This window comes from Micromys minutus (genome assembly GCF_963924665.1).
Source record: "Micromys minutus genome assembly, chromosome: 10".
Taxonomy (NCBI): domain Eukaryota; kingdom Metazoa; phylum Chordata; class Mammalia; order Rodentia; family Muridae; genus Micromys; species Micromys minutus.
This window is the reverse complement of record NC_137979.1, coordinates 50,662,783-50,681,587: the sequence shown is the minus strand read 5'-3', so window position 1 is coordinate 50,681,587 and position 18,805 is coordinate 50,662,783. Positions and strand designations below refer to the sequence as shown.

Here is an 18,805-nt window from a genome sequence, read left to right as displayed (position 1 = left end):
CTTTTTTTTTATCAAGAACCATCTTTGTTCTTAAGAATTTCTTCCAGTCGTAATTTATGATTGTTCAGTGATTAAATTAATGTATTAATGTTGCTAAGGTAGTCGGTTTGAACAATGCCCTGGATTAGAACAGAACCCTAGAATGATAAGTCTTGGCATTTTCAGTACAGTTGGCTCACAATAGTCCATTCTGTGAAGGGATGGGGTCTATATACTTGATTCAGCTTCAATTTTGGCTTAGCAAACTGATAATTTAACAAACTTTGACAAATAATTTCTGAATCTCAGATTGTCATTTATTTGCTGGAGCATAGTGGAACTGTTGGGAGGTAGAAGAAGAAAGAAAAGTGGCCAACCCAGTACCCGTTATAGCATTTCTTAAATGTTTATGTTGTGACTAACTAAACCTTGGTAATTAATCATAAACTGCTACATATAGTATAAATCTACATATCTTAAAATCTCATTGATGTGATGAAGGGGAAAAGGACAAAAACTTGGATATTATTTTACATTTTCTATGTAAAGATCTACTTGGCTGAAGGTAGATTTAGTTGTGTAGTAATAGTAAAGCATCAAGTCTAGAGTTGACTCTTTAACAGTGCTGCTACCTTCTAGAATAACAATTCAAAAATGCAAGGCCAGGGAAAGAATGTGTGTGGTAATGTTATTATTAAAATTGTTTTGTTTCATACATCTCATACGCTGTGGCACTGACTGGCCTTCATGATCCTTCTATTTATATCTCCAGAGTGCTGTGTTACCTTGCCCAAAATTACTTTTTGCTGTAGCTGTTCAAGTATCTTTAGGATAGAAAGGCACATTTGTTACTGGATCTGGCTTTAAGCCAAGGTCTTTTATTAGTCCTACAGAATGACTACATTACTGTGATAAGATTTTTACCTAAATCTTCTAATTTATTGACATGAGTAGGTAGTTTTTGCATGCATATTAGATGACTGGAATGTATTTAAGAATAAAATATTTGGTATTACCTTTAGTTAGATTCTATCTATTGACTGGCCTAAGGTTGGTCTCATTTTTTTTTTTTTCATTTTATGTATGAGTGCTTTGCCTACAAGAATGTCCATGATAAGCATGCCTGGTGGTTTAGGATCCTCTGAAACTGGAATTGAGCCAGTGCTTCTAATTCTGAACCCTTTTCTGTAGTATAGGTATACATGCAGGCAGAATACTGTGTAAATAATAAATAACTAAATCATATATATATATATATTTTTTTTCCATAGTGCTGTCATGTTGCTTGATCTCTAAATAGGTCCACTAAGTAGACTGACTAGAATAGTTACAAATTAACTCAGGTAAAGATGTTCACTGTTAGATATTGATGACCTGAGTTCAGTCCCTGAAACCAATGGCATCGAGAACCAGACAGTTGTCATTTGTCATCTGACCTTCACATGTGTACACACACTGTCCCACACATTACCCACATAAAATACTAAATTAAGAATTAAGACAAGGCCACTGAAATTTTTGTTTGTTCTCTTTTGTTAGCATCATAATTCATTTTCTTAGAATATATAACCAGACATTTTGACATTTCTTTTTCCTATTTTATCAACGCAAATACTCAAGGGTAGTGTACTCAACTGTTTCATAAAGGACTATGGAAGATTCAAGTAAACTCATAAACTTGAGAAATTTTACTAAAGTATTTCAAGATTTTTAGCCACCTTTTTATTTGTTCCAGTAGGCTACTGATAGTACTCCTTGATATTATTTAGAATCTAATTCATATTACGTATATTCTAGCATGAGACTGTTAAATCTGAAGCTGACCTTTTGCATGCACTGACTAGATGTATGTTTATTGAGGTAATTCCATTTCTAATAGAAAGTTTTCTTTAAAAAAAAGTTTATAATGGAGTGTTCTGTCTGCTTGTACACCCATGTGCCAGAAGAAGGCATCAGATTCCTTTTATATCCCACCATGTGGTTGCTGGGAGTTGAACTCTGGATCTCTAGAAGAGCAGCCAGTGCTCTTAACCACTGTGCCATCTCACAGTCAGTCATTGTGGAGTTGTAAAAACTTGAGAACCGAACTTAAACAGGTAGTAGTGATAACAAGGATTTATCACTAAAGACAACCAACCATATGGAACTGAAGCATTGAAATCACCATTTTAGCTACTTTGTTGTTATTGTTCTTTTTCCAGTCAGAGCTTTGGTTGTGTATTTCTGGCTAACCTCAAACTCTTCCCAAGTGCTAGGTTTATAGATGTGTGTTTCTATGTCCAGGTTTATTGTTTGGTTTTTTTTCCTTTGGGAGATGTTTTGATCTTTTTAACTTTAAAAAGATAGGTGACTGACTGCCTTGGAACATATATAAAGGTCAGAGGACAGCTGTGGGAATGTGTTCTTCCATTTTACCACGTGGGTTCTGGGACTCAAGCTCAGATTTTCTAGCTTGCCAACAAAGTACTTGTACTGTTGAAGCCATGTCAGTGGCCCACTTTTTTCTTTAAATTATCTTTTTCTAATCATTTAGAGCATTCATACAAGAGGAGTTAGGCCCATCATGGTGGTGCAAGCCTTAATCCTAGCATTTGGAGGCTAGCCTGGCCCACATTGTACATTTCAGGCATACCAGAAATACATAGTAAAGCCTATGTAAATAAAAATAAAGGGTTGTGACTTGTGGTACCAGGGATCACCCTTCTGCTGACCTTCATTTTCAACCACAAGAATTGGGTCTGTTGAATTAGGAGCCAGTCTTAGGAAATGAAGTTGTTTGTGACCAGAGACCAAGGTATCGGCACTTGGTGAACTCTGTAGATAAATCGATTTTTTTTTTTTTTAAAGATACTTGCTTTTAGTAGGAGTGCTTTCATTTTCATGAGACAAAATTGCTTGATTGAGATAAGTAATGCTTTCTAAGTTATCTTTGTGGTCAATGAGGACTTTTCATACATAATATTTCTTAGCTAACTAATTTTATATTTGTTATAAAGAAGCTACCATATTTTGTGGTATGAATACCTGTTTAAGTTTTGGTTGTTGGGCTGACTGTTGAGACAGGGTTTCTTTGTGTAGCCCTGACTGCCTCCTGAGGATGTGCCATCATTACCTGGCCCATTTAAGTATTTTTTATTTAAAAATCTACCTATATAATTATTGATAGTAGAATAAAAACATATGTGTACTTAGTTGCTATATTAGAGCCTTGAGAAATAGATAATGAAATTCCCAAAAATAGAAGCTCAACCTGGGCCATGAGTGTTTCTAGTAGAGAATTCCGAGCCTCTGAACAAATTTAGTGCCTCATTAGTTCTCAGTTATGTCATTCTAAAGAATCGTTATTCTTTACTTGTTAGTTCAACAAATAACTACTGAGTGCTTATTTTTGAAGGCCAGACATTGTTTTATTTGCTGAGAAAACAGCATGTAAATATTGCCCCTTATTTTCTTGTGGGAGGATTTGTCAAGATAATAAGTTAATAGTCATATGTTACGATAAACACTTTAATGAAAAGTAAAGCAGAAAAGGGAGATAGAGATACAGAGGATAGGAACAAAGGTAATGTGATTAAGTAAAATGGCTCGAGCCTAAATGTGAACATACTGTTTGTATAAAAATGAGCAATTAACCATGGAGACACAGGAAAGATGTTTCTGGCAAAAGAAACAGCAGGTGCCAAAATGTTAGAGATAGATCCTGTATGTAGTATTCTCAGCAAGCTTGCAAGCCAGTAAGGGAAATTGAAGGTAAAGTCAGAGATTTAAAGGGAGACTGACTGTTATGTTATGTATGCTGTTTTAGGACTATAGCTATTACTCTTAAGGCAGTGATGATGATGCCCCAGCCATAAAATTATTTTTGTTGCTACTTCAGAACTGTAATCTTGCTACTGTTATGAATTGTAATATGTAAGTATCTGTTTATCTGATGGTCTTAGGTGTGACCTTTGGGTAGTTCAGGTCCCAAAGAGGTTTGAGACCCACTGCTCTTAAGTATGGAAAGAAAGCAGCTACTTTCTTGAGCTGATCCAGTTTGAAATGGCTGCACACACATCCCAACTCTGTCTTGGGCTTTGTGTGTCCCGCCACTAGACCCTCTTTTGATCTTAATTAAGTTGCCACATCAAAGAGCCCACCAAAATACTCTGATCCACTTGATATGATATAATTTACCCACCTAGATAAGTCAAATCATCATGTAGAGATCATCCGAGAGAAACATCTACATCTGCCTCTATGTTGCTCTCCTAGCATTTCCTCTCCTACCTTACCAAAACTTTGTCTCCACCCCACTCTCTACTGTCCAATCGTGTGTCACCTATATTACAGTTTTGATGAATGCATGTCATTTCATGTTTTTCAAAATAAAGAGAACCAAAGTGTATTTATGTCTTTCTTTGTGAAGATTGAATTTGGGTCAAATGGAATATGCCTGAAGTACAATAATCATACATGGAATAAAAGTTTTAGAAAAAAAATGAACCTTGGGATGGTAAAATGGTTCAAGAGGTAAAACACTTGGTGTGCAGTCTTCACAGCTTGAAGATCTATTTAGGCGGATATCTGTCTGTCTATCTCATTTCCTGGAACTTGATTTGTAGATCATGCTGGCCTCAAACTCAAGAGATCCACCTACCTTTGCTTCCTGTGTGCAGAGCTTAAAGGTGTGCACCACCAAGCCCAGGTCTGTTTTATTTTATTTGAAGACAGAATCATGGAACCCTAGCTGGCCCTTGAACTTGCTGTGTAGACCAGACTGACCTCAAACTCAGTAAGGTAACCTATGTTCCCTGGATCCTGTAGTAAAAAGAGAAATGTTATTCTCTGACTTCTATATATGTGCATGCATACCTCATTTATTGAAAGCCATCCCAAACTCTATTACAAGAGATCACTATTGCTTAAGACTAGTAATAATCCTTCTCTGCTTTAAGCTCCTCAGCCAGCCAGAATTCTTTTACACTGTAGATCAGGCTGGCAGCTTGAACTTCTCATTTTTTTCAGAGGTACTTAGGATGGCTTGTGTGAAATTAAGTGGTTAGATGGTTCAGGGTGTCATGTTCTTCTTGACAGTTCACCATGATTCTCATTGGTTTTACCTGGTATACTATGTAATCCTAGTAAACTTATTCCTGGCTTGCCTGATCACCTACATGTTATGTTTTAATTGAGTAGAAGCTAATTTATTTTAAATTTTTAAAAATATAATCAGTCAGTTCAGTCGACTATTCATCATGTTCTAATGGAATGCCTGTTTTAGGGACATGCATTTTATTTGTACTTGTTCATAATGGGTATGAGTGTGCAGGTGTGTAGAGGGCATGGGTCACTATTGGGGATCTTCTATTTACCTTTCATTTAGTGTTTGCTTACTTGGGTTTTGGGAGATAAGGTCTCACTTTGTAGCTCTGACTGGCCTGTAATTCATTAGTGACCAGGCTATCCTTGGACTTAGAGGCCTCAGTAAACCTATTTGAGTGCTGGGATGAGCGGCATGGACCATCCAGACTGTCTCTACCTTATTTTTTGAAGTAGGTTTTCTTTCTGATGACTGAACTCACGAGCCAGTGAGTTCCATTCCCCAGTGCTAGGATTATAAATGCTTACTACCATGCCCAGCTTGTACATGAGTACTTGGTGTTGGGGGTCTGAAACAGGGTCCTCTGGTTTGATCATCACAACTGTGCTATGTCTTTAACTGCTGCTGATTTTATAATGGAGAAATAGCACCACTATAACAATTTTGAAATTTTAAGTACATAAATGTGTTGTTTTAAACCCATGATTTTTTTTTAGTTATAATTTATTTTATATAAAGAATTATGCATGGTTTGCAGTGTGCCCTATGGCTGTAATCTCTAGCACTTTGGCTTGTATAGCAGATTTATTCATCATGTTTGTAGTTTCAAATATTAGACTATCCAGAGATGTAAAAAGAAAAATTATTCCTTAAAGTTTACAATTGAGGATAAAAAAAGTAAAAGAACCATCATCTAATTGTGGGCTACAGTGTCTTCAAGACACATTTTTATTGCATAGCCAGAAACTCAGATTTCACTTGTCTGCCCCCCCCCCCCTCCTGGGTATTGTGATTATAGGCATTAAATTACCGTTCCTGGCCTAACACACACTTAAGTAAATATATGATAACAGTAATGACTAAGAGTAACAAGGTAAGTAACAGTAAGAAGTGAGAATACAGCAAGAAGACATTAGGAAATTGTGTTTAAACCTCAACATTTGAAAGTCCAATCCATCAAGAGAACTGCCAGAAAATCAGTTCTGATTCTTTACATTTTCATTTACAGTGCATGCATGGTGAGTGTGCACAGCTGCGTATAGGTGCATGAAGTATCTCACCTGTTGTTTTGAAACAATGTTTTGTTTTTGTAATTATTTGGCTTTGTACTTGCTATGTATGTAGCCCTGGCTGATCTCAAATTTATGAAAGTCCTCCTGATTCCTTCCAAGTGTTCATATATGGATGGGCACCACCACTCTCTTCTCTCTGAAGTCTGACATCATCTTTAAACAGTATTCTAATTTTAAAAATAAAGAAAAAATCCCAGCTGAGTATAATTATGTTCTAGCTTTATAAACATTTGTAGGTTTACACATGTAGAAAAGAGACAGTTTGACTTTCAGAAGAGTCAATAATTATCAATATATGATCTGTTATGTTTCACCTATTTCCTCTAGCCTTTATTTCAGTATTGTAATTTTAAATACATATTTTATGCATTTTTATTCTGCCTATGTTTTATATGTGTGTGTGTATATATATATGTATATAACGTGTATTCTTAAGGAAGAGTGGATTGTTTGGTTGAAGGCACACTCTTTTCCTACTACACTTACTTCATTACACAGTGTAATAAAAGACCAGCATTCCGCCCTTGTTCTTTGCTGTATTATATATACACTTGTGTATATGTGATAGTGGATTCATTCCCATCAGATCCAGAAAGTGTCTTATGCACACACTATCATGCACCTTGGACTCTTTAAAGGGTAAAGGCCTTATACTGGATAAATTTGCACCTTAACCTAATGATGAGCCCTAATATCACAGTAAAAGACATTTAACTTTTAAATACATAGCCTCATCTACAAAGTATTCTTGCCACTCTGAAACCAATAATCAAATCTCTAGAACAAACTGTCAGTATATTAAAAGTAGAAGAAAGTATGATAACACTACAGGGATACAAACATTCAGAATGTGGTGTATAGGGTAAATGAAGTAGTAAGTAGTGGTGGGGGAACTATTAGGAATTAAACAAGGTTTACAAAAAAAGAACAGAAAAATCTTTTTTGAGACACAGGGTGTCTCAGCCTTGGCTGGGCAGTTCTGCTCTCAGTGTTGGAGCTCAGTGCTCATCAACACTGTACTAGAGATGGAGCCCAGACCCTCAGGCAGGTGCTTGACTAACTGAACTATTTCCCCAAGCCTCTTTTCCTCTTCTTTCTTTCATTCTTTTGTTTTAAGGGTCATGTTTCCTTGTCCTCCCTGTCCCCTCCCCAGCCCCCCCCCCACACACACAGGGTTTTTCTTTATCCCTAGTACTCAGTAATGTATATCTGTGTGAGGGTTTTGATCTCCTGTAACTGGTAATACAGACAGTTGTAAGTTGCCATGTGGTGCCGAGAGTTGAATCCAGGTCCTCTGGAAGAGCAGCCAGTATTAATCACTGAGTCATCTCTCTGGCTACATTTGCTTCTATAAAAGACGTATTTTATGTGAATGAGCAAGTACTTGAATGTTTGTACATCACTTGTTTACCTGGTGCCCCTGGAGTCAAAGCCTTGACATCACTTCAGCCCATCTCCCCACCAGCCCCCATGTCTAAACGTGTTGTGGTGATATAGAAGCCAGGATATTTTAGGCGTTATCATTCCAGGACAGAAATTACTAAAATTATTTTGTAATTCCACCTTTGGGGAAAAAAAAACTTAATCTTTTGGTGCCTCATAATCTCCACTGCCTTAGATGTTGTAATTATTCAACAATGAAAAACTCATGTAATGTTTATAACATAGTAATCAGAACAAAGAAAATTTTGTAAAAATATTAAGGCGGGTACTAGACATTTGCTGGTATTAAAATAATGAAACCAGGGGCTGGAGAGATGGTTTAGTGGTTAGGAGCACTGACTGCTCTTCCAGAGGTCCTGAGTTCAATTCCCAACAATCATATGGTGGTCATAACCACCTGTAATGGGATCTGATGCCCTCTTCTGGTGTGTCTGAAGACAGTGACAGTGTACTCACATAAATTAAAAAAAAAAAAAATTTCTGCAGCAGTCCTTTCTTGCAACCCTTACTGTCTACATCAGTAGTTTTCAACCTGTAGGTTGCAACCCCTTTGGGGGTCCACATACCAGGTAATTTTGCATGAGATATTTACATTATAATTCATAACAGTGATAAAATTACAGTTATGAAGTAGCAAGAGTCAGAACATTGGGAAGGTTGAAAACCAATGATAGTCTATGTAATGAGTAGAAAGAGTAGTTTAACCTTGGAAGTGGGAAATGGGTAAATATCCTTAGAGCATATGGTCACCAATGATAGTCTATGTAATGAGTAGAAAGAGTAGTTTAACCTTGGAAGTGGGAAATGGGTAAATATCCTTAGAGCATATGGTCAAGAAACAATCTAGAAATATTTTTGTATTTAGTTTAGAGCAGTGATTTTTTTTTTTTTTTCCCCATTTGATCATGAGGATTGAACGTGATTGCTTAAATCAACTTTTAGCCTCCTACAGAAATCCCTGTATCCTTCCTTAGGTTTATTCTCACTCTCCATTTACTGAATTGTTGGTATTGTATATGTCAAAGAGTCCTGCAGTTGACTGTTGTCTGCTTCATTATTTTTAAAAATGTCTTCTTGATCATCATTTAGGAAACCTTGCCTCAGAGATCCTGTTTTAGCAAACTTAACAGACTTAAAGTTAGACCTTGTAACAGTTGCTAATTCATACTATTTCAGTAGATAAGATAAAAGTGAGTCAATCGTTCAGAAAAGGAATGGTTTTCAAACCATAGATTCTGCTCAGATTTGAAGGCATCAGCTGCTGCTTTATTGTAGTCATCAAGAGCTTTGCAGATACAGTGGTGGAATACCTTGTCTTTGTAATAATTTCTAGTTGGGAAACTGAGACAGGAGAATTGTCACAAAATTGAAGCCAGTTTGAATGATGCAGTTAGAGCATCTACCCCCATTCCGCTCCCTAAAAAACCTGCTAAAGTACTTGCAGTCATTTGAGATAATACTAACATTAATGGAGGCCAATGAACACTCAAATACAAGGAAATAACTGAAACTATGTAAATGAAATCTAAGTTTGAGATCTTTTCTTTTTCTGTAGGAGTTTAGAGTGTAGGCCTGGAGAAGATGGCTCTGCAGTTAAAAGCACTGGCCACTTTTACAGACCATCTAGGTGCAATTCCCAGCACCCAGTGACAGCTCACAACTTCAGTTCCAAGGAATCTGACACCCTCTCTGGCTTTCCTGGGCATCAGGCACACATGTGATGTATATAGATAGACAAGAACATGCTACATTCTATGTCAGATTATTCTTAGTTGGATTTTTTATGTGGGAACATTTTTGTTCATTTATTTTGATAAATTTATGTTCCCTAGAAGAAATTGTTGTTTATAGCAGCATTTCTTTCAAACTGAGCAGGTGGCAGGGTTGGGTTATTGGTGATGGTGGTGGTAATTTGGTTTTTTCAATATAACAAGCAAAATTTTTTTCTTGTATACACTCCCCAATATCTTGGCTCTAGACTACCTAACCAAAATATTTTAAGATTTATTTATTTTATGTATATGAGCACACTGTTACTGTCTTTAGACACACCAGAAGAGAACATCAGATCCCGTTACAGATGGTTGTGAATCACCATGTGGTTGCTGGGAATTGAACTCAGAACCTCTGGGAGAGCAGTCAGTGCTCCTAATCGCTGAGCCATCTCTCCAGCCTGTGTGTTAACTTTCTAACTTGCCAATATACATAGACAGATCTCATTTTAACACCGGAGGACATCTGGTAAAATGAACAAACATTAAATGTTGAATTATACCTGGAGACAGATATATTAGCAGTGTAAAAACACCTATGAAACAGCTTTTCTATGGCTACAAACTTCTAGTAAGCTATGACCTTGTAGAAGGACAAAAGAGAATAATAAGCTAAGAGAAATTTTTATCAAAAGGGTTTTCTTTTCTCTGACTTGTATTCTAAGTTTGAAGGTTACTTTACACTAGACACGTTGGTTCTTTCCTCTGCACCCATGCCTTGGTCCTCAACCTATAAATTTGGGGGGCGTGGTTAATGTTACTGAAGTTGTAGCTAAGTTTTTACTATTTAAGGTGGAACTTTTAAATGATTATAGAGCCCAAGGATTAAGGGAATTGAAACCCAAGGTTATAGTCATTGCATGTTCTTATCTAAAATACACACTGTGTTGATAGGTGGATTTCATCATTTTATGAATAACATAACTATGAGGCAGATATTGCTGTTATTTCCAAAGGTCAATTTACATATCCAAGATTATAAAAAGGAAAAAGTAAGAACATTGTTTGAACATTATATTATCTCTGCTCTTGATTTTGCACTGCTTCTCCCACCCCCTTCTGTTTGGAGACGTGTCTCAGTATAGCTCTGCCTGCCCTGGGACTCACTGAGTACACCATGGTGTCCTTGAATTGACCTGGCTGATTTTTAGTTGTTTTATTTTTGTTTGCTTGTTTGCTCCCCCCTGGAGTTAGTGACTGGGAATTTGCTCTTCTGCTTATTAGTAAATCTCTTATTGAAATTCCGGCAGCTGTATTCTCTGTGTGCTCTGGGACGGCCTTAGTTTTACTTACTTTTTTCTTTTGGTTTTGAATCTAAAGATTTCAGAATTTAAGTATTTCAAGTTCTTTTTCTTGCATTCTTGGAAGTAGTATATAACTCTTTGAAATAACTTTCCTGCCAACTATTCTCATTCAATATAGCTCTGTTATCTGTAGTTTGTTATAAAGTCATCTTACTTTGAATTTCTTAATAGAGTCTTTGTTGAATTATAAGGAAAGAACTGGAAATAGGATTGAAATTCGATTTTAAAAAAGCAGAAATACCACCTTAAAGTCCTTCTGGCATAGTCATTGTTGATTTATTGAGATTAAGAGGCTTTTCTCTCCTAGCTCAAAGAAGAGAAATACAATACAGAACTGTTGTTTTTATTTTTATTATTTTATGTTTAGGTGTGTGTTTTCTGTTTGTAACTCTGTGTACTGCATGAGGCTGAAGCCTATGGAGGTAGTAAACCCTCCTTGTTTGTTTTTTAATTTTCATGTTTTCCTATGAACACTGTGTTTACCTGCACTGTCATTTACTATCATTTACACTTAATTTTTACATTATGTGAATTTTCCTCTTAGCATTGTCTCCTGAGATGAAGTCATGTTGATACATAGAGCTCTAGTTAATTTTATTTTTTTACTGTAGGAACATCTTTTAAGGCATAAACTATAATTTATTTGCCTTTTTAAAAGCAGAAATAGATTATATAATGAATTTGTTTCCTTGTGCACCTATAAAAGTATATTTTCGGAAGTGTAATTGGGCATGGCTTTTTTTTTTTTTTTTTTTTTTTTTAACCTAGCCAAATTACTCAAAAGTGGTTTTACCAGTGTTACAGATACCAGCAATATGAAATAGGCATTTAATATTTCTATTATGGTAGTATTAAACAATATTTGTTGTGTCTGATAGCTATTTGGTCTTTTTTTAAAAAGAATTCTTGAGTTTTAAAGACAGGAGCTCAATCTGTAGGCTAGCCAGCCCTCAGTCTTATGGTAATCCTTCTAAGGAAGTGGTTTTAATTTTGTCCAGAGAAGGTGGTGACAATCCATACACCAGTTATATATAAACTTTGAGTCTTTATCACGGTTTGTTGGTCTTCCATTCATCTTGTACTACTTTAACTATTACCAGTTTATATATGTCATGATATATAGATATATATATAGTTATTCATGTTAATATCATACTTTTCTGAATTTCTGTTCTCAGCTTTAAATTAAAATTAGTTGAGAGGTGCTAGAGTGGTGGCACTGTGATTAAGAACACAGGCTGATCTTCAAAGGACCTGGTTTTGATTCCCAACACCCACATGGTGGGGATTCAACTCCCTCTGCTGCCCTCCAAGAGCACCAGGCATGCACACTATGTCTAGACATACATGCAGGCAAACATCCATACACATAAAATAATAAAATTTAAATTGCACCCCTTTCCCCAAAAATAAAGAAGTAGACAATGTAGCACATACCTATAATTTTGCACTGGAGAAATGGAGGATGAGAAATTCACGGTCATTTTTAGCTATATAATAACAAGGCCAGCCTGAGATACATGAGGCCCTGCCTCTAAGCAGCAGCAGTAGCAGCAATAACAAAAACCCAAATTTAATTGAGATTAGAAACAAATATTCTTAGCTGTATTTGAGAATCAAAGTACAAAAGAATGTATTCTGTAATTTATAGTTTATGACTTTCTGATTTTTATCTATAAAAATTCTATAGTATTAACTTGTATTAATACTAAGTTATTGCTAAGAAAACGAAGGTTTCTACTCTGCTGTAAAGTTCTATAGTTGGTTCTTTTTTCAAAAACTGTTGAATTACCATGGTTGTAGTCATCCTTAATGCTTCTAGGATTTATATATATAATATATATACATATATTATAGTTAGGACAGTATATATCTTTAATCCCAAAAGTAGAGAATCAGAGGCAGGTAGCTCTCTGCGTTCCAGGACATAGTGAGACCCTCTTATCAAAATAGGTAAGAATAAATGATGACGGACAGACGGGTGGACAAACAAGGGGGTTGTTACAATATTATTTTAACAAAAAAATACGGTTTATCTTCTGAGAATCTAACACACTTTTAGAAGAAAATTGTCGTTGATGTCAGGTACAGTTATCACCTCTAGTTAGGCATCTTCTGAAGGAAATTGAATGAAGTGCTTTAACCCAACATCTCCCGTAGATTGTGTACTTTGTCTTTTTGTCTGTCTTTACATGATAGTCCATCTGTATAGAACCTACCCACACTGTTCCCCTCCCCATGTGGTACAGATGCTAGTTTTGCTCTTGGATTTCACTCAGTTTCTTTCTTTGTAGGAAACGCAGGTCTGAATGGAGATGGGCTGCAGATCGAGCAGCTATTGTCAGCCGCTGGAACTGGCTTCAGGCCCATGTTTCTGACTTGGAATATCGAATTCGTCAGCAGACAGATATTTACAAACAGATACGTGCTAATAAGGTAAAGAATACATTTTTGGTATATTCTGGTCAGTTTAAAAGCTACCATTATTCCCTTCCTCCCACTCTTTCCCAGTCTTCAAAAAACTCTGTGTCAAGATAAATGGTTTGATGGCTCAGTATGGCAGTGTAGTGTGAGAGAGAGCCTGACAGAGCTAGTGCAGCACAGGAACAGGAGACTACAGTCCTCAGTTGCTATATATTTAGAAAAAAAATGGTATCTGGGCCCTATTAAAAAAATAACAGGTTTTGTTGCTTATTTCATTAGAGATTGTCTATTATTGCTAAGCTTCTCTTCCTTGAAGAAAATTTTCAATTAAAAGATTATCAGAAACAGACATAATTAACTTGATAGTGACATTGAGCATTTTTTCTTTTTGGAAAATCATTTTTGAAGAAAGGTCTTTTTTTTTTTTTTTTTGGTTCTCTTTTAATTTGACTTGAAAATTACACATAGGAAGCAAACCCTTAAACTGCTGGGAGCTTACTTTCTACATACAGTGGTCTTTGGTGGAATATACTAGAGAAGGAAAAAAATCTACTTTCATGATACTTAACGTTCTTGCAAACATGTTTTATAAATAGTTTGTGATTGGGGACTCTAGAGACCCAACTTAGCTCAACAGTTTTGGTGGCAAGCACCCTAACCAGCAAAATTGTCTCAAGTCTTTTGTAAACATTCAAAACTCAAGATGCAGACTGAAGAAATGGCTCAGTAGTTAAGAGTGCTGTCTGCTCATTTTGAGGAACTTAATTCTTTCCTAGCATTCATGTTTACTTCACAACTGCCTGTCACTATATCTCTTAAGTTTGATGCCCTTTGGCCTCTAAGATTATTTCTACAAGTGGCATACACATGCACACATTAATAGAACAGATCTTTAAAAATTAGTTGTGGTTGAGCTGCATGACTTTTAGATAAGCCTAGTGTTTTTTAAAATGCCATGTATTTCACCTTCAGTGCCTCTGAAAGGCAGACATGAGATCGTTCATAGTTATAATCAATGTGTTTAGGAGGTGGAGGCAGGTGGATTGCTCTGAGTTCAAGGCCTGGCCTTAAGAAAAGTATTACAATGTGAAAGCATTACTTTCCAAAATTTTGTTATTCTGTAGTTTTTAAACAAAAAAGGGGGACAGTTGACAAAAGTTATACACAGGGAGCTAGAGAGATGGCTTAGTGATTTAAGAGCCCTAACTGCTCTTCCAGAGGATCTGGTTTCATTTTCTAGCACCTACTTTGCAGTTCACAGCTGTTTTAAAAAAAAGCTGTACAGTCTCCTCTTACCTAGTCATTTAAAATGTGTGTGTATGTACATGGCTTCACACGTATAAGCTAGAGCAACACTATAGGCAAGTTCCTCAGATGCTGTCCATCTTTTTTCTTTTGATAAAATCACTGCCAATTGTCCTGGAACTGGCTAAGCACACCAGAGCCCTAGAGACTGCCTATCCCTATCTCTAGGATTGGAAGACTGCAACACTACGCCTGATTTTCTATTTTGTTTTATTAATTTTTAGGTGTGGGTTTTGGCACTTGGTCTCAGTTTCTCTGCTCTTTAAAAGTTCATCAGAAACATAGCTTATAGTGTTCCTTTTTAAATAATTTGTTTCTATGTAGTTTTTAAAAAATAATTAGAGGGCCAGAGAGATGGCTTAGTGAGGATAAGAGCACTGACTACTCTTCCAGAGGTCCTGAGTTCAATTCCCAGCAACCACATGGTGGATCATAACCATCTACAATGGGATCCGTAGCCCTCTTATGGTGTGTCTGAAGACAGCAACAGTGTACTCACACCATACAATAAATAAATCTTGTAAAAAATTAACTAGAGTTAATTAACATTTGAGTTTCCTTAAGTGGTCTTCACAAAGGAAAAATTTTAATGAATTTCATGGATGTCAAGTGGTGTGGGAACAAAAAGAGGCAATTAGCTGTGCCTATCTTGTGTCAGGGATGCCCTTTCAGTGTCTCCTTGGGGCTTTTCACAACTAATTTATATTTGAGAATGAGAGTTTCTTAGTAACAACTAAGTCTAGTAATATATTCATTTTTATTACTATATTTATTTTGCATACATCAGAGCATGTTTGTATTACATGTACGTGAGTGTTTTGCCCACATGTATGTATGTGAACCAAAAGTATGCCTAAGAGGGCTTCAAATAACCTTAAACTGCAAATTACAAATACTCATGCTGGGAATATAGCCTCGATATCTGCAAGAGCATTAAGTGCACTTAACCACTGAGCCATCTTTCCACCCTGCATGATGAGTTTTTAAGTGTTAGTATGGGTCTGGTGAGGTAATTCAGTGGGTGAAGGTGCTTGCTGCTGCCAAGCATGATGACCTGAATTGGGTCTTCAGGAGCTGCTTGGTAGAAGGAGATAACTGACTCCTGTGAGCCTATAGGCATGCACACACATGTAAATAAATAAAGTAGAAATAAAATTTAAGCTTGACATATCTAATCCTAAGGCTTAGGATTGATGATTCTTTTTGAAGTAATTTTTTACTTTTAGGAAACTTTTGGAAAGCATATAGAAGAAAAGTGTGTTTAGAATGGTGTCAGCAACCCCTTTCACTCCCAAATCAAAAGTTAGTCCAGTACAAGGTTTTGAGATACATGTTATTTATGCGCTACTTTTTTCTTGTAGGCACATGCCAATGTCTTATACATTGCCATCTTGTGTGTATATCTTGCATATTTCCCTATCTTTAAAAATATATTTTTGACGTTAGCTATCACTTTGTTGTGGTTGATTGTTACATACTTATTCAGCTTCTCTGTGCTGTTCCTGGATATGCCTCCCAATGAGATGAGGCTGGGAACACATGCCACCATCTGGTGATGCTATACATAGGGCAGAAACAAATAAAGAACCCAATTTTTATTAGATATTTTATGTACTTTAGTAATCACATACTTTAATGTCGTTCTTTTTAGAGCATTTTTCAAAAAAAATCCTTCTGTTTAAATGATGTCATGAGGAATACTGTTATAAAACATTTTTACCTGATTAAAAACCGCTAATTTTGTCTGCTTTTGCTGTTTGTAAATAAGTAGCTTATGCTGGCCTTGAACTTTTGATCCTTACACTTTCACATACAAAGTGCTGAAATTACAGGTGTGTACCATTTTTCCCAACTTTGTACTTAATAGCTTACTAGTTCTTTTAGATTTATGTTTATTACTTTAAGCATATACCTGTTTAGCTTGTGTTCGTGTGTGTACACCTTATTGTGTGCCTAATGCCTACAGAGATCAGTAGACAACCCTTTGCAACTAGGGTTGTGCCTGTTGATGAGCTTATCATGTGAACACTTGCAACCAAACCCAGGACCTACACAAGAGTAGCAAGTACTCTTTTTATTTCATGTATATTATATGCATGTCTGTGTGAGGGTGTCAGATTAAAGACAGTTAATGTGGGTACTGTGAAATGTATCCAAGTCTCTCAAAGAGCAAAGTTCTGGAGGATAGAAATTGGGATGTCAAAGTATTCACCCGACCATTCTCTATTCTCTGTCTGAGGCTGTAGAAAAGCCATTTCTTGCCCTTTCCTAACTTATGGTTATTGCTGCCCGTCTTGGCTTTCTTTGGCTGTAGCTGCGTCACTCATTGCCTGTCTTCACATGACTAACTTTCTATATTCAAATTTTTCTAGTAAAATATAGCTGTTTGGGACTGGAGGTGACTCAGAGTAAAGGCACTTGCCATATATGCCTGGTATCCTACGTCTGACTCTCAGAATCATGTAAAGCTTGTAGGGGATAGTCTACTCCAGAAATTTGTCCTATTCTTACAGTAATACATACCATGCACAAACAATTAAAAATTAAATAACTAAAAATATACACAGAATGTTGTATTTACAGTCCACACCAAAGGGTGTGTCTTCACTTGATTTCATCTGCAAAAGATCCTATTTTGAAGTAACAAAAGATCCTATTTTGAAATACCTTAAATAATCCTCCTGCCTCTGCCTCTCAAATACTCAAGTTAAAGTTGTCTGCTGTAATATTTGGCTTTTAGTGGTACTGTGTTGGGTGTTTAGGTTTTTAGATGGTCTTTCACTTATGTAGCACACTTTAGCCTAGAACTCGGCTGTGTACCCCAGGTTGTCCTCAAGTTTGTAATTCTCTTCTCTGCCCCTGCCTGTCTCTGTAGTCACTGGGATCATAGAGATGTGCATCACCACTCCTGATTTACCTCGCTATATGTTGATGTTACCTCCTTCTCTCTCTTGTTCCCTCTCCTCCCCTCTCTCTTAGAGTTGTCTGTGTAGCCCTGCCCGTCCTGGAACTCATTCTATAGACCAGACAGCCCCCAGATTTGCAGAGATCCTCATGCCTCTGCCTTCCACATGCTTGGAGTTACCTTTCTGCTGGAGAGACACTCAGCAATTAAGCATTGACTACTCTTCATAGATTTTGATTTCCAGCACCCACATTGAAGCCCACAACTATCTATAGCTCCAGTCTCAAGACATCAGATACTTTCCAAAGGCATTGTATTCAAGTGGTGCATAGACATAAATTCAAACAAAACACCCCACCATAAACATAAAATAAAAATACATAAAAAAATAAAATTACTACAAGTTTTAAAAGTAATCTTTTCCAAAAGAGGAATCATTTGAGAACTGCTTTTGTTATTGTTTGTTTCCCCCCTCTCTACTCCCCTACCCCCAGAGAGTTCCAGGGTTCAAACACCAAAAGTTAGCTGTTACCTTCTAAGACTTAATGTACTTTATAGTCTCAAAAATTCCTTTTGGAAGTAAGTTTTTGTTGTTCTCTAACAAAAGTACAACCTCTAGTGTAGCTTCCGACTCTTTCATGTACTATGGTCTCATTTTTGTTTTGGGAACAGTCTGGCCAAGGAGGACCTGGGCTTCTATTGCTTCTGCCTCCCGAGTGCAGCCCCAGTTACTGTTTGTATTGCACTCAGGGTCTCATGCACACTTACCTTATTGTTTGAATTTTTCTGGGTTAGAGAGTTGGCTCCCTCTCCCTTTTTATACGATGCTTCTTTGTCTTAGAAAAGGAAAAGCAATGTGTTTTAAATCAAAGATTTACTTAAGGTTCCATAGAGAAGTACTAAGATAGCTTTCAGATGAAATATTTTTTAGTGAAGCTAAGATACGAGATGTAACAGCAACAGTGTAGAAGTTCATGTATGTATGCTCATCTGTGCTTCAGAAAATATCTCTGGTTAGAGGTTGATAGCAGACAGATAAATTTAAACAACCTTCAAATATTTTCTTCTTAAAGCATTCTTTTGTTGTTGTTTTTGTTATCGTTATTATTGGAACATATGTATTGAAAATTTACTTTAATCCCAGGCACAGAAAGGCAGGGCTGATCTTTTGAGTTTGAGGTCAGTTTGGTCTGCAGAGTGAGTTCCGAGACAGCCAGGGCTACATAGTGAAACTGTCTTACTAGAAAAAGAAAAAAATTAAGAGTATTGAAACCCAGATACAAAAAGAGCTAACTAAG

General features: G+C 36.5%; 1 protein-coding gene across 3 annotated transcripts in view; it reads left to right on the top strand.

Annotated features, from left to right (window-relative positions):
- KANSL1 (KAT8 regulatory NSL complex subunit 1) overlaps positions 1-18,805 on the top strand; it is a 103,953-nt gene that overhangs the window by 57,151 nt on the left and 27,997 nt on the right. For all 3 annotated transcript variants that reach the window (XM_080923683.1, XM_080923684.1, XM_080923682.1), the window contains exon 3: positions 13,168-13,309. In XM_080923683.1, the coding sequence (XP_080779809.1) occupies positions 13,168-13,309 (142 nt within the window). The remainder of the gene's footprint in view (positions 1-13,167; positions 13,310-18,805) is intronic.